Source organism: Callorhinchus milii, unplaced genomic scaffold, assembly GCF_018977255.1.
Source record: "Callorhinchus milii isolate IMCB2004 unplaced genomic scaffold, IMCB_Cmil_1.0 Scaffold3, whole genome shotgun sequence".
Lineage (NCBI taxonomy): Eukaryota > Metazoa > Chordata > Chondrichthyes > Chimaeriformes > Callorhinchidae > Callorhinchus > Callorhinchus milii.
This window is the reverse complement of record NW_024704744.1, coordinates 77,173,968-77,189,662: the sequence shown is the minus strand read 5'-3', so window position 1 is coordinate 77,189,662 and position 15,695 is coordinate 77,173,968. Positions and strand designations below refer to the sequence as shown.

General features: G+C 43.0%; 1 protein-coding gene across 1 annotated transcript in view; it reads right to left on the bottom strand.

The window, feature by feature from the left end:
• The window catches only part of LOC103181702 (dynein axonemal heavy chain 6), a 164,941-nt gene that overhangs the window by 112,799 nt on the left and 36,447 nt on the right, over positions 1-15,695 (bottom strand). Inside the window, 6 exon segments of the mRNA XM_042333144.1 lie at positions 1,177-1,230; positions 9,475-9,706; positions 10,089-10,339; positions 11,751-11,838; positions 13,006-13,080; positions 14,452-14,570. Of these exon segments, the coding sequence (XP_042189078.1) occupies positions 1,177-1,230; positions 9,475-9,706; positions 10,089-10,339; positions 11,751-11,838; positions 13,006-13,080; positions 14,452-14,570 (819 nt within the window).

Here is a 15,695-nt window from a genome sequence, read left to right as displayed (position 1 = left end):
ACCGAAAGTTGTGAAGGGGACGACAGAATGAGAAAGAACGAAAGGGAAAAAGAGAGAATGGGAGAGAGAGAGAGAGAGAGAGAAAGTGAGGGAGAGAATGAGGAAGATTGAAAGGGATAAAAGAGAGTGAAAGAGAAAGAACAAAAAGGAAAGAGTAAGAGAGAGAGAGAGAAGGAAAGAGAAGAAGTGAGAGACAGAATGAGAGAGTGAAAGGGAAAAAGAATGAAATGGAGAGAGAATGGAAGACTAAAAGAGAGTGAGAGAGAGAATGAGAAAGAGTGCATTAGAGAGAGGAAGAGAGCAGGTGTGTGTAACAGCAAGAGAGAGAAGCAGGGGTTGGTGGTGTGGGGGGACATGAAACAAAATAATGAGAAGGTCAAACTTGCTGAAAATGCTCATTAGTGGAGCTGCCAGCACGAGATAGCTATGCGGTCCAGCGCTCACTCCTCAGAAATTTTACGGAAATTAGATTTTAATTAAGCAGATCACATTGCAGTCATAGATGATCAGACTGACCGCTTTGCTGTTTTCAAATTTAAGGAATGTATTTGTATGTCAATTCTGAATATACCCCAATATACTTTGGAACGTCACACATCTAACCTCAGGCTATGATTTTAGTGATGGGTGGGAAATGTCCAGGTGAAGTGACATCAAGGAGGCAAAGTCACTGCGGAATCAGCTCTTTCTGAAAGCTTGTGCAATAAACGTGCGGTGGAGACGAGAGCAAAAAGTTAATTAATCCGTGCAGTTGATATAATGCCTTATCACCTCGTTGGGATATCTCAAAGCACTTTAGAGATATAGTGTAAATGTCCAGATCCTCTCACTTACAAGGCAAATGCTCCAACCGATATACTACAGAAATCCACAGGAAGTTCCAGAAAGGAAAGCAAGGTGGTGGATAGAGGAGTGGGGCCATGATTGGATCGGAGAGGTAGGGAGGTGCCAAGACGTGTAGAGATTTGAAAGTGAGAATCTCGAAATTGATCCATTCTGCAACAGCAGGGAGCCAGTGGGCAAGAACTGGAGTGATGGAGGTGCATGTCCTTTGAAAAGTGTTTATGGGATTCAATGAAAGGGTTCCAGCATTAGTGTTTTGAAGCTTCTATCAGTGATGGAGTGCTGGGTGGGTTACAAATGTTGACAGAATAACTGAGGTGTAAGTAACCTTACCTTATAGTCCATACCTTCTGAGCAATTAAAAACAACACAGTGCTTTCCCAGGGCCTGAAAAACAAAAACAGAAAATATTTCACCTGCATTTTAACCTGTTGCTCTCCTCAAACTACATCCTTACTAGACTCTAGTAGCTCTCTTTCCAGTGGACTAACTGCAATATCCAGGTTCTGACTTACAAATCTCCTTCACATCACCCTTGTTTCTCCCTACTTATGAGATCTTCACCAGCCGCAATTTGCCACCCACTCCTCTGCTCCTCCGCACACTTGACCCCATTTGTCCCAACACCAACAACAATAATTTGCATTTCTATAGCTCCCTTCATGCAGGTAGTATCTCAGATCATTTAACAGTGGTGTGTTCCAGAGATTCGGGGCATAGTGGCTGAAAGCACGGCCACCAAGTGTGGAGTGGCGGGGACGAGGGATGTTCACAAGACCCAAGACAGTTGAGCAAACGCGGTGGGTACTGGAGTGGGATGTGAACAGACAGGAGAGGTAGGGAGGTGCCATGGCGTAAAGAGATTTGAAAGTGAGAGCGAGGATCTTGAAGTCGATCCATTCTGCAACAAGGAGCTAGTGGAGCCTGGCAAGAACTAGGGTGATGGGGGTGTGGAGCTTAGTATGGGTGAGGGCATGGATGGCAGAGTTTTGAATCATTTGGACTTTGTTAATAGTGGAGCTGGGGAGACAGTTGAGGAATGTATTTGAAAAATCGAGAAAGGAGATGACAAAAGCATGAATGAGAGTTCAGGCAATGTTTGAAGGGACGAAGGCGGGCAAGTGGTGGAAGTGCAGGAAAGCAGTCCTGATCAAGGACCAGATGTGGGCTGTGAAGGATAATCACTTTGCCCCATCCATTGGATATCCTTCCCCAAAATCCTTGCACCCTCCCTCTTGAAAACTATCGTAAAAAGCTTCTTCAACCTTGCCTTCAGTTGTCACTTCTTTCTCACCCCTCCCTCTTTTGACCTTGCCCGGTGATACAAACCATCCCTTTGAGATGTGGAATGCACTATTTGGATGGGGCTATACAAGTGTAACATGTTGCAGCAAACTTCAGCAATCACTTGTAAATAAAGACAGCACCTGCTCCAACGTGTTTTCCATGTGATGATGCATGCGTTCACAGCCGGTAACACCACAAACTATATTTGCCAATGAATTAAAACTGCTAATTGCTGTGGAAAACTGGCTTCCAAATTATGACTGAATTTTAATTTCTTAATTGTGCCATCTAAAAAAAAAATCTCACAGGCCAAAACTGAGTTTAATTGTGGCGTATGATGGTATTAGGATCAAGGCAGTGAGTTTGGCACACTTGCCTCTGGATCGGACGTCTCTATCACACCGAAACGTTTTAAAGTACAGTACATTGCAATTACTGTCAAGTACAGTGTAGCCATTTGTGCTAGAATGAAATTCATAGGGAAGATTGTTGGTCAGGAAACCAGGAAAACTCCCTATTCTTTACCAATAGTTTCACAGGATCTTTAACATTTACCAGAACAGGAAGACAGTACCTCAGTTCAACATCTCAGCTGATTGATGGTTTTGTAAGCACAAAATCCCGACATAGAGCTTGAACCCACAACTGTCTGACCCAGTGGCAAGAATGTTACTGTAGTTGTTGCTGGCACAAAAGATGTGACATCGGTGAGAGGCATTGCGCAATGTACAGGGTGCACCATAACCAAGTCACGTGCCTTGCTGTTTCGGAGAATGGTGCTGTAAGCAGATGAGAAACCCAGGAGAACCAGCGGCTGAATTGTGGCACTTTCTGTGAGAGGCCCTGGAAAGATGACCAGTTAGCAGTTGCACAGTTCCGCAAGTAGCTGTCATGGTCTCAATGCACCATTGTTGTCTCAGGTAGCGGACAGTTTGCAAAGTCGCTACAGGAGATCTCACAAGAGTGTAATTGCCAGGTTTGTAGTCAAAATGACAAATGCTATATTTAGCAGGGCAGTGAAGCCAATAAAGTTGGACAGATGCCAGGATCAGAAGTTGCTCTGGCAGTAATGCAATGCTTCTCCAAAAGACTGTACAAGTGCAGCTATTGGATCCCCCACCCTTATTACAATAGTAAAGACTATCACTCTGTTAATACCGCAAATATCAACCACTACAATCATAAGAATAGGAGTAGGGCCATTCAGCCCCTCGAGCCTATTCCATCATTCTACTAGATTATGGCTAATCCATACCTCAATTCCATTTATCCGCCTTTAATAATAATCCTTGCATTTGGTATAGCAGCTTATCACATCTTCGAGATGTCTCAAAGCGCTTCACAGAATACACTGTGAAGTGGATTGACTGTATTTTGTGGGCAAAACACGGCAGCCAATTGCACACAGCAGTGTCCCACAAACAGTCGTGGATTGAGTGGCCCAGTTACTATTCTTTTAATTTTATTTGGTTACTGGGAAATAATTTCTCCCGCATCGATTCCATCAAAACCCCTCAAAAATGTCAAAGACCTCCATCAGGTAACCTCTCAATCTTTTTTTTCTCTCCAGAGGAAAAAGTCCCAATTCCTCCTGTTTCCACTCATATATAGGCCATATCTATCCCATCTCTATCACCTTAACATCTTCCCTAAAGTGTGTTGAACAACACTGGATACAATATGCTAACCGCCATTTCAGAGTGAGATTGTCAGTCACTCCTGTGACTCCTCTGTCAATCTTTGCCCATCTCTTCCTCAACCCGCTCACACACTTTGTTCCATATCCCTTGAAAGCCTGACCTAAGAAAAATCTATCAACCTCAGCCTTGAAAATTTGATTTGATTCAGCAATCCAAACAGTCATGCATGTAACTATCCAATCCACAAGTCTATCCAGACAGTGTTAATTGGAGTCACTCCTATTTTTAGAGGGGCAGAAGTGATGGACATGAAGTATGCAGCGACCCCAGGGTTAATAACTCCCCCAAACCCCTCCCTGTATAACCTGAGAACAGTGAACATACCTTGAGGCAAGATACAACCAGGCACACAGGAGGAGATGCTGTTAATTAGGGAAACCATTGGATTATTAAAGCAGGAATTTTGTTTGGACCATTCTGGAGCTACCTTGTGTGTGATTCACTCCTGAAAAAGCAGCAAAGAGAACAGTGGTGTCTAATTTCCAGCATTTCCTAATTCCTTACAAAGCGCGATAGAGTTCCTGTCCCTGCAGCCTTAAAGCTGGTATCTCTGCTATAGAACCAAAATTAGTAACACATGGTCTAGGGACCATTAATTACCACAGGATGGATTAAGCTCATGTCTCCTTCTCCACATTGGGGCTTAGACACTGATGTTAAATCAGGCTGCAATGTCGGTGAAAATTTTTAATTGGGTGCAAAGGTCCGATAGAACAAAGTTCACGATTTTACTCAAGCAGTGCACGGTAGAGATATGTGATCCAGGTAAGTACACAGATCGAGAGAGATACACACACACGCATAGCTGGATTATTTGGAGGTTGTGAAGGACACTATCAAAAATATGTTTTGAGGTGACAAAGGTGTAGATAAGCGTTTTGGCTGGGTTGGGAAATGATTTAGGAATGGAATGGAAAAGGACAATAATAATAATAATAATGATCCTTGCATTTGACATAGAACCTTATTACGGTGTTGAGACATCTCAAAGCGCTTCACAGGATATACTGTAAAGTGGATTCACGTTGTATTTTGTGGGCCAAACGCCAGCGCCAGTTACACAAAGCAATGTCCCACAAACAGCCATGGAGTGCGATACCAATTTTATTTGGGGGATTGTTAGACAGGATACCAGGGGAAATTCTCTTCTCTTTTCAAATAGCGCTATATGGGATGTTTAACATCCACCTGAATAGGCAGATGGGTTCGCGGTTTAATGTTTCATCCAAAGAACAAGCACCTCCGACAATGCAATACCCACTCCCCCAGAGCTGCATTGGAGTGTCATGTTAGACTATGTGATTCCAAGTCCCGATGTGGGGCTTGAACCCAGGAACCTTCTGACTCAAGACACGAGACTGCTATCACTGAGCCATGCTGACACAATGTTGTAGAGATAGAAAAAAGCAGACTTACTTAAGGACTGAATGAAAGGCTTAAAGGAGAGCGATGGGTCAAACAAAACACCAAGATTCTGGTCCGGCTTTGCTTCCATCGCCATACTGCCTGCCTCCATTCCTATCTTGTGTCAAAATGGTTAAGACTCTCCGGCCCCTGTAACTGCAGACTTGATTTCTCTAATGCGTTCCTTGCCGGCCTCCACAGGTCTATCAGCCAGAGAGGTTGGTTGAAAGGAAAGAAACAACTGGCACAAGTTTCAGTTTTGTCAACGTTCAGTTGAAGCAAGTTTGTCCAGGACTTTATGTGTGACAGTCTGTCAGAATAGCAGGTATCCTGGAGTCAAGGGTAGAGAAAGAAAGCAAGAGTTGGGCATCATCCGCTTACATTTGGAATGGACTCTATCCCTACAGATGATGTCACCAAAGGGGAACATAAGGATGAGGAAGAGAGGATCAAAGGTAGAGTCCTGTGGTACTTCGCATGTGATCATGTGGAGAAGCTTATAGAGGAGACATAATGAAGATCTTAGAATAGGTAGGAATTGAATCACGAAAGTGCAACACCCGAGAGGTGGACCAGGAAGGTAAGACGATGGAGAACAGTGTCGCAGACTGAGATCAGCGACTAGGCTGTAGGAAGGAAGGGAACCAGACTGAAGGGTCTCAGGATTGGTGAGAGAGATAGGAACATAAGTGAGAGGCAAGAAAAAGAGGAAAACTGGCCAGTGTTCCTGCCCTAGGTTCCTCTACAGCATCCTCTATTGGTTTGGTGTGTGTTTGGCAACTGGGTGGAGAGAGGTCAGGCTTTATTGTGACATCCTGCCCTCACTCTGTTGAGTGAGCTGCCAACATTCACTGCCAAGGCTCACACAGGAACAGTGGCCACTTAGGCAGGGTCCCGGAGGGCAAGCAGCACTGTGGAACCACACCCCAGCAAAAAGAGTCCAGACCAGGTCCAGAGAGGGATATGCCAATAGGACGAAAATTGAACAGACTACATTTTTAAAACAACTAAGAAAACAATCCTCCACGTAAATTGATCATTCACTTTATGGCTGTTTTGAGAACCTTTTGTTGGGCACAAAATGACTATTGCGTTTGTCCACATATACATAGTCGCTAGACAATTGACCTCAATTGTGAAGGGCGTTCCACCATTTCAACATAATTAAATCATGCTTCACAACAATCACAACATTTTGCATTCATATAGCACCCTTCACGTGTTTGGGAGCGCTTAACAATGCCGAATTTTGACTCAAGCCAGGGAGAGAAGGGAGGTGACTGTCGGCACGCTTTTATATCAAATAAAATAATTATTATTCAATTCTGAAAGGTAAGATGGTGCTCAGGCAGTTACGAGTAGATAAAGCGTTCCTAATGATCCCAGATAATGATGAAGAAATAAAATGTGGTTAGGAATACTGTACCACAGTTTTGACCCTGTATTTATTTTAAGGATGAAAGCATTGGCAGAGCAGTCTGCCTCTTATACACCCATAATTTAATTCCAGATCTAATCAATAAGCCACAGCATGAACACCAACGTTCCCTCTCACTCCATTAGCTCCGCAAGAGCTGTCAGTTTCAGCTCCTCGAACAGATTGGTTTGCATGTAATGAAGAGAGCTTTCTCCTCATTACACTGAAAAGTTGCTAACAGCCACTTTGTCTGACAAATTAAACGACTCACTGAATCATACCGTGAACGTCACCTTTGATTATGACATGAAACACAATGATATCGCAGGACAGTTTCTAGCCCGTAGAACCATGGATAGCTACCGCATATTAGGAGGCCATGCGGTCCATTGTACCAGTTTTTGTGTTTGCCATCTATCCTAATCCCAATTTCCTGACTATTTTTCTGTAAGCTCTTCCCCCGCATGTGCTAAACTAACTCCCTTCATTATTGTACATGTACCATTGCTTGCCAGACAATGCTATCAGCGGCAAGCTGTGTGGCTTTAGCTGGCTAGAATCCAGCAGTACCCCAACGCACTTTACGGGATCCCCAAGCTTTGGCTGTTACCAACCTACAACTAATACTTTCCGGAATTACGTAAGCAGGATGTGTCCCTCCAGTTGTTCCAACTTCCAATTCTCCTAAATCTCAACTTGTATCAGCTGTTGGAGCTTAAATAAGCGTAAATGAAAAGTAATGGCTCCAGAGCAAAATAAACCACTGACACTGGCTGCCCATATCCCATTTTAAGTGATGAGCTGGAAACCTGTGATATAAATTGACAGCTAGGCTATCAATACTTTGTTTAAAAAAATCCCTGTGAGCAATCCTACTGAATTTCACAACATTTGGTGTTACAATAATAACAATCCTTGCATTTGATATAGAACCTTATGATGTCACTGAAACATCTGAAAGCGCTTCACAGAATATAATGTAAAGTGTCGTGACTGTGTATTTTCTGGGCGAAATGTGCCTCCAGCAGTGTCCCACAAAAAGTCGTGGATTGAGTAAACAAATTAATTTTATTTGGAGGGATTGTTACCCACAGAGTGTGATCTGCCAATTGACTAACAAACGGGTTCCTACTTACTGCTGGGTAAACAGACGCTTGTGAAGTAAGGGAACTTATAAATGTATATAAACACATAAATATACATGTATATAAATACATGTATATAAATACATAAATGTCTATGAATATAATTTTGTTGTTGTTGTACCTAAGGTTTCGCCCCGCGCGGGAATCAAAAACGGATCCTAATGCTTGCGAGGCGAACATGCTAACCACTAAGCTACAGGACTCCACTTAGGTTACACACGTCTCTTTTAATGGACCTAGTCTTAGCCTGTAAGACCACTTTGGATCAAAATTTAAGATTATGCGAAATTATAGAAATTCTTTAATTCAGTCTTGATTTGGAAAGCAGTTCCTTTTAAGAACTCCTGGAAAAACAGCTTAGCACAAATTGATCTCCAGGCTGAGACTGGGTGGCATTTCAGGCATCTGGAACGCTAAATCCCAATGATATCACTCATAGGCTCCGTGACCCTATCACCCCCATCCTTGCCTGACTCCACTGGCTTCCCATCACACAGATACAGTTCAAGATCCTGGTCCTCACCTTCAAAGCTCTCCATACCTTGCTCCCCACTACCTCTGCAACCTCCTAACCCTCTACCATCCTGCGTGCTCCCTCTGCTCAGCGGGCTCCCACCTGCTTCCTGTCCCCCGCCTCGCCCGCCCCACCAATTGAGGGCGGGCCTTCTGCCCTCTGCCTCCACCCTCTGGAATTCCATTCCGCAGTCCCTCCGCCTCGGCCCTTCCCTTGCCTCCTTCAAGACCCATCAAGAGCCTCCTCTTCGACTGTGCTTTCGATCACCTTGCTTCCTGCCCTGCCCTCCACCCTCCCCAATCCCGACTCCCAGCTAGGGTCCGAAACACTGACTGTCCAGCACCTTGCGATGTCATCCCGATGTGAAAGGCGCTATACAAATGTAATTTTTTTTATCATTATTATTGGAGCACTTTCTGTGAGTCTGATGGACTCACAGAAAGTGAGTTTCTATTACAGGATAGGCTTCCTTCTATGCTGTAAAATTATAGGTTCTTCCTTTTTCTTTCATTATTTATTAATTTATTTACTATGCTTTTTATTTATTATTCTTTTTATTTATTCATATCCCCCACCCTACCATTGGTGGCCAGGCATTCAGCCTATTTGCCCCCTTTCTGGAACTGAATATGTACCTCTCACAAGGGGGCATAATCTTAAAGTTACGAGTGAAGCATTTTTTTTCACACAAAGGGTTGTGTGGTCCTTAATTCTCTCCCACAAAAGGCAGTGGATGCTGAGTCAATTGGAAATTTCAAGACTGAGATTGATAGATATTGTTAGGTAAGGTAATGAAGGGTTATGGAGAAAAGGCAAGTAAATGGAGTTGAGGTACATGATCTAATGGTGGAACAGGCTCAAGGGGTTGAATATCCTATGCCTGTTCCTATAATAATCCTTGCATTTGATATAGGTCCTTATCACATCGTTGAGATCTATCAAAGCGCTTCACAGAATATATTGTAAAGTGGATTGACTGTATTTTGGGAGCGAAATGTATTTTGTACTATGTACTTTGGCCATGTTTTCGTTGATCCTTCTCCCCAAGCCATTTGCCTCCCATCCCGGATGTAAAGCCTGGGATTGTTAAGCACCTTGGGATGTCCTGCCAATGTGAAAGGCACTATATTAATCAAAATTTGCGATTGTATTGGCAACACTTACTTTGGAAAGGTCCTTGACAGTTTCAGTTTTGCCAGTGCCGGCTGGTCCTGCAGGCGAGCCTCCGAGGTGCAGGTGTACGGCTCCCATGAGGGTCAGCCAGCAGCGGTCAGTGAGTGGCGTGATGACCAAGCGAGGAGTGCAGCCCAGATACTCGTAGCCATAGGTAAAAGAGCTGTTGACTTGGACCACGTAACAAGTGTTGTTATGCACATTCCATTCATAACGCAACTGCCTGAAATAGAGACAGACATCTGATTGTGCCTTATTATCATCATCATTTGAAGCAGCCAGCCAGCTAATGTCCTAGAATAAAAACGACGAAAAAAGGCGAATCAGTCACAATTGTTTTAAAGGTAAGTGAGTAAAGAAATAATATTAAAGGGAAAGAGAGTGGAATTAGATGAAACAGGTCCATTGGGGGAGCTAGCATCAGCACTGACATGATGGGCCTAATAGCCACCTCCTGCATTGTAAACTGTCAATGACTACGACACTCACAGGCCCTGTAAAGATTTGATTGTGGTGCATTGTTTAATAGGATATGTAAGTACAGTCTCTCGGCCATAGTCCCTGGAACACTGTAATTCTGGGCACTGTCTGCAAGAATTCATTACCTTGTCCAGTCAAAATCATCCACTCTGAAGACTTTCTTGTGGATCATGTCACGCAACACATCCCGGCAGTGTACAGTGATGATCATTAAAGTCTCCAGGGTTGTTTGCTGGCAGGGTCGCTGGCTCCTGGAGACTAGCTCCACCAATTCCTCTAGCCTGTGCACAAGCTGCGTGTACACCTCCTTCAGCTCCGTGTGTGGCGTAGCACTGGCAAAGCTTTTCACACAGTCTTCGTTGTACACTATCTGACTCTGACCAAAATGAATAGATAAATGACAATACTATAATAAGCATAAATGAAAAGCCATAACTCCAGAGCCAAATAAACCACTGACGCTGGATGCCCACGTGATCAGCTGTAAATCTGCGATGTAAATTGACAGCTAGGTTACCAACCCTTTTTAAAAAAAACATCCCTACGAGCAATCCTATTGCATTTCACAATAATTGGTGTTGTAGATTAAAATAATAATTGTTGCATTTGATATAGAGCCTTATCACATCAGTGAAACATCTGAAAGCGCTTCACAGAATATATTGTAAAGTGTATTTTGTGGGCAAAACGCGGCAACCAAATGCATACAGCAATGTCCCATAAACAGTCTTGGATTTTTTTTGAGGGATTATTAGCCCCAGAGAGTGATCTGGCAATCGACCAACAACCGGGTTTCTACTTACTCCTAGGTAAACAGAGATGTGTGGAATAAAGAAACTTGCCTAAGGTTTTGTTCCGCCCAGGAATCGAACCCTGGGCCTCTCACTTCCAAAGTGAGCGCACTAACTACTCCACAAATGGCTACTGTTAAAGGAGGGACCTGGCTGAGCTATCCCCTACTCCCTATGACAACTGCTAACTTCAGGATACTCAGATGATGAAGACAAAATGTTACAACAAGCATTTCACAACCTACACAACACTTTCTGACAGTGGCACAATCTACATCACACCCCAGCCCTGAAAGTCCATAAAGGATAGTGCATCTGACAGCATTGTTAGGCGATGTCAGTGTATAATTCATGCAGAAGGCATTACTAGGTCCTTGGTCCTCTGGGTTGGATTCTGAAATCAATGATCTAGCAGGGCTATTGAATTTGTCTTGAGGGCACATCGCAATCCAAGGCTCTTCCTGCCTGGAGATGTGCTCTGAATAGAGGAGTCACTGTGAGCCTGTTATTTGCCTTGATGTGTGGGTCAGCAGAGTAGCGTTAAGCAGCGAAAGGCTGTCTGATCACAGTATGAATTGTGAAACACAATCCTTCACCTACAGATCAGGGTTTGAATCCAGGCCATATAGACAGGATAACGAGCTTCACTCTCTAGCCACTACAGAGCAAAACGCCTCAGAGCTATTTCAATTCTACTCGTCTCGGACACAGGTACCCAGAGTAAAGAAGCCCTCATGTTGGTCCAATTTCAGCAAAGCCACTCTCACAGTTATTCATTCCTCTGGTAAATGATTATTCCTCAATAGTGAACAGTTAGTTATTCCTCAATTGTTAATCTATAGTGGATGCCTTCAAAACTATTCTAAAAATATGACCATGCTTTCAATCAAGTTACTCAACCCCTACCCTTTCACCTTGCTCGGTGATCCACACTATCTCCATAAAGAGGTTTGACAGGTTCTCCAATGTGAAAGTCGCTATAAAACCTCAGCTTACCACAGTCAGCACCACTTGTCCTGGGTGAGACATTACCCATTTCTTGAAATCTTTTGAGTTCCAGGTGGTGTATCCCATAAGGAGATGCCTGCATTAAGATTGAAGACAAAATATTGTATCACAATTTACAACCCAGGAAACTAACCCCCATCCAAGGACAGGTCATTTGCACATAGTATGGTTCCATAAGCAATCACAATTTGAAAGACTGATTTATCTGGTGGATAGTTGGATAGGACATCAGGAAAAATCTATTCTCTTGTCCAACAGTTGCATGAGAAGTCCACCTGAACAGGCAGACGTAACCTGGGTTTGTTGTCTCATATAAAAGGTAGCACTCCCCGTAAAGCAATGGAGTGTCATCCTAGACTGAAGAAGCAAACCCAGGAAAATATATCATTCATTGAGCATGAATACATAGCTACAGATGATGGTGCCTAGTGCACATACAGAATGAGAAGTAGTACATTAGTCACACATTCACCATGAGGGAAAGCCAGGGTGACTCCCAAGGTCAGCGAGGTTCAATAATAACACGCTTTCTGTGAAGGAAAGCCATTGACTCATGTAGTCAGCGAGGTTCAGGAATGTACTGGAGTAATTTAGGTGTCAGCCTGGCTCAGTTGGTAGCACTCTTGCCTCTGAATCAGAGTTCAAGCCCCATTTTGAAACCTTGATATCATATACCCTTGCCTGTGCACAAATTGGCTGTAGCAAGTGTCTAGACAGTTACTGCACTTTACAGTGAATCCTGTGAAGCGTTTTGAGACATTCTCCTGACGTGAAATGCACTATACCAAATACAAGGATATTATTATTATGCTTCAGCAACTAGGTTTTAAATTTTTATGTGTAAGAATAATCTAAGTCTTTCTGTTCTTACAGTAAGTGTGTCCTCTGTCTGTCTTTATTTAATTCCTCTGTCCGTAAATGAACATATTCTGGTCAAGATATCAGGAGAAACTCCCTTCTCTCTTGCAAATAGCATCACGTGGACAGGCTAAAGCAGCCTTAGGTTAATACCTCATCCAAAGGACGGGACCTCCAACAGTGTAATGTCCTGTCCCCCCAGTACTGCACAGGATTATCAGCTTAGACTAAGCTGAAGTCCTGATATGGAGCTTGAAGCCAGCAATAAGATGACAAAGGCATGAAACATCATATTATGGAACATCTCATTTTTCACCCTTTTATATATGGAGTAGTTTGTCATTTATTATACAGTACTTTGAAAGATTTTGGTAAACTGACTTACTTTTTCACAGTGTCGAACATGGCAGTCTCCACATTTCCCAACCACTGTTCGACAGGACCCCGGGCCCGAACATTCCTGCGAATGTGACAAAGTCCACATATCACTTGGGCCATGGAGCACCACAGGCGAATTAATCGCGTACAAAACAAGTTTGGCCACTTGTTTGGTAACGCCAACATTAAACTCAAAAGTGAAAAGAATTCCAAACTTCAGAATAGAAGTGAAATACAGGCTTATTCATTCTCTTCTCCCATTTTCACTGAAAGTAATTCAGGGCCTTTATATTAAAGAAATGCATTTAATACAGTTGACGCCCAATAATGGGGTCATAATTGGTAGAGAGAAGTCAATCCAGAGAGGTTTTGCATCTTCTGAATAATTCCAAAAATTGGATAATTTAATTCCCACCAGGAAGTTCTAATTAAATAGCTTCAACTGGGAAACCTTGACAACGTGAAATAATCGGTGTTTGTAGCAGCTCCATTGAATCAAATCTTCCCGTGGTTCAGTGTAATCATTGTGTGAAGTTCCCACCATTGTATAGAAACACTTTTCAGATTGAAAGACTGCAGGAGCCAGAATCTGACTGAATTTTAGAGCTATATTTGTTCCACTCGGTACACTGGAATAAGAGGACTCCATTCAACCTGTTAAAGCTGCTCTCCCAGTTTACTAGATCAAGGCAGATCTTTTAATCCCCATCTTTTCACCATACCCTTTAATTCCATTTCCATTCCAGTTGTGTGTCCACCTCTCTTTTAAACATCCTTGTTGTTTCCACCTCTAAGGATCTCTGGGGCAGTGAGTTCCACATTCTCATCACCCTTTGTGTGAAGGAATGTTTTCTGATCTCACTTCTAACTGTCATTGCTCCAATTTTAAGTCTATACCCCTTTGTTTTGGATCCCTCTACCAGAGGGAATACTTTTCCATTGTTTAGCTTGTCATTCCCACTCATTGCTTTAAACGTGATATGCTGTGGCTGTGCTGGACAGATGTGTGCACACTTGCAAGTATAGAGGAAGTGAATCATAGAATCGTAGCAATTACAGTATATAAGGAGATTATTTGACCCAACACGCTTATGCTGGTGCTCATTCCTCCACTGGAGCCAACTACACCATATATTTTAATATTCTTCCTCTTTAAATGTTTAGCCAACTCCCAACTAATTGTCATTGAAGTCTCAACCTCAAATAGGCACTTTGCCAAAGAATTCCATATTCCAGTAACTCCCAGTAAGAAGAAGTCACGTCTATAAGAAATTTCAGGCCTCAGTGAGAGAGACTCAAGTAGTCAATTTTCAAATCCTTTATAAAAATACAGTATTCAAAGAATAAGATATGGGGTATTTTTCTCCAGTGGGGGAATGTGCACCAGTATAGGCTCAATGAGCTAAATGCCTTCCTTCTGTGCGGTGATTTCAGTGAATGAAACAGGCAGTACTTTGGCATGGGCAGTATCTCGTTCTCTGCAGACTTGATCGTCACAACCATGGGAGGGCTTGTGGCCTGCCTGCGAATGTCCAACGACCTGATGTTCTCAAAGCATTTCGGCAAGTGAGGCTGAGGAAAGAATGAGAAATCAATGGCAGCGAAAGAGTGGATCAGTGTTGTGATTGTGAACATCGTTCTCTGGGTACCACACAGGGATTTTCTGAGCAAACAACATTTATTTGGTGGACATCTTTGCTTACGGCCACAATAGAGCATTTTTCAGACAACAATATCATTATTAATTATGGCTTCTCACATTGAGAATAATTATCAAAATAATATTTGCATTATAAATATCGAGCAAAGAGATCGCTAGCATTAGCTTTTTTAATAGTGTGGTTAAAACCCAATTATATGTGCAGAATTTGTCACAATCTAAACACTGGATTTGGTCACTGGTCTTAGTTCTCCTATTCAGTTTGGCTGCCGTATTTCGCCCACAAAACACATAGTTACTACACTTTACAGTATATCCTTTGAAGAGCTTTGAACGTCTCAAAGACATGATAAGGCGCTATATCAAATGCAAGGATTATTATTATTAAGTTCTGTGCTTGCATACAGAGTTGTAGAATTCTCTCAGTTTGTGGCAGACATAGTCGCAAACTCCCCAGTAGGGCAGCAGGTTGTGGGATCGAGCTCCATGTCGTGATATTGAGCTCACAAACCTGGCTAACGCTCCAATACAGTACTGAGTGGAGCACTGCATTGTCAGAGGTGCCATCCTTCGGTAATATATTAAACCTGAGATCCCCCGTCTGCCTGTTCAGCCAATCTCCTCCTACTTATTGGTGGTGCAGAGTTCCATTGGGTCAGTATCACCCAGTCACAGTTACCCATAGAATTCAACTCAAAATCTATTATAGTTGAAGTCCATTAATGGGGAATTGATCGATAGAGAATAGTCAAGGTTGAGAGGTTTTGCGTTTAGGGGACAACAGCAACAAATTACATTTATACCGCGCCTTTCACGTCCCAAAGCATTCGACAGTGAAGGATTTGCACCCGAGCTGAGGGTTGGGATCAGGAGGTGTGGAGGGCAGGGAGGATGGGGGTAGGAGAGTGACCAAAGGCGTGGTCAAAGAGGAGATTCTTAAGATGGGCCTTGAAGGAGGCAAGAGAGGGGGCGACACAGAGAGGCTTATGGCCCGACCGTCAATCCAAACAAATGAAATTATTTGATTCTCAAGTAGA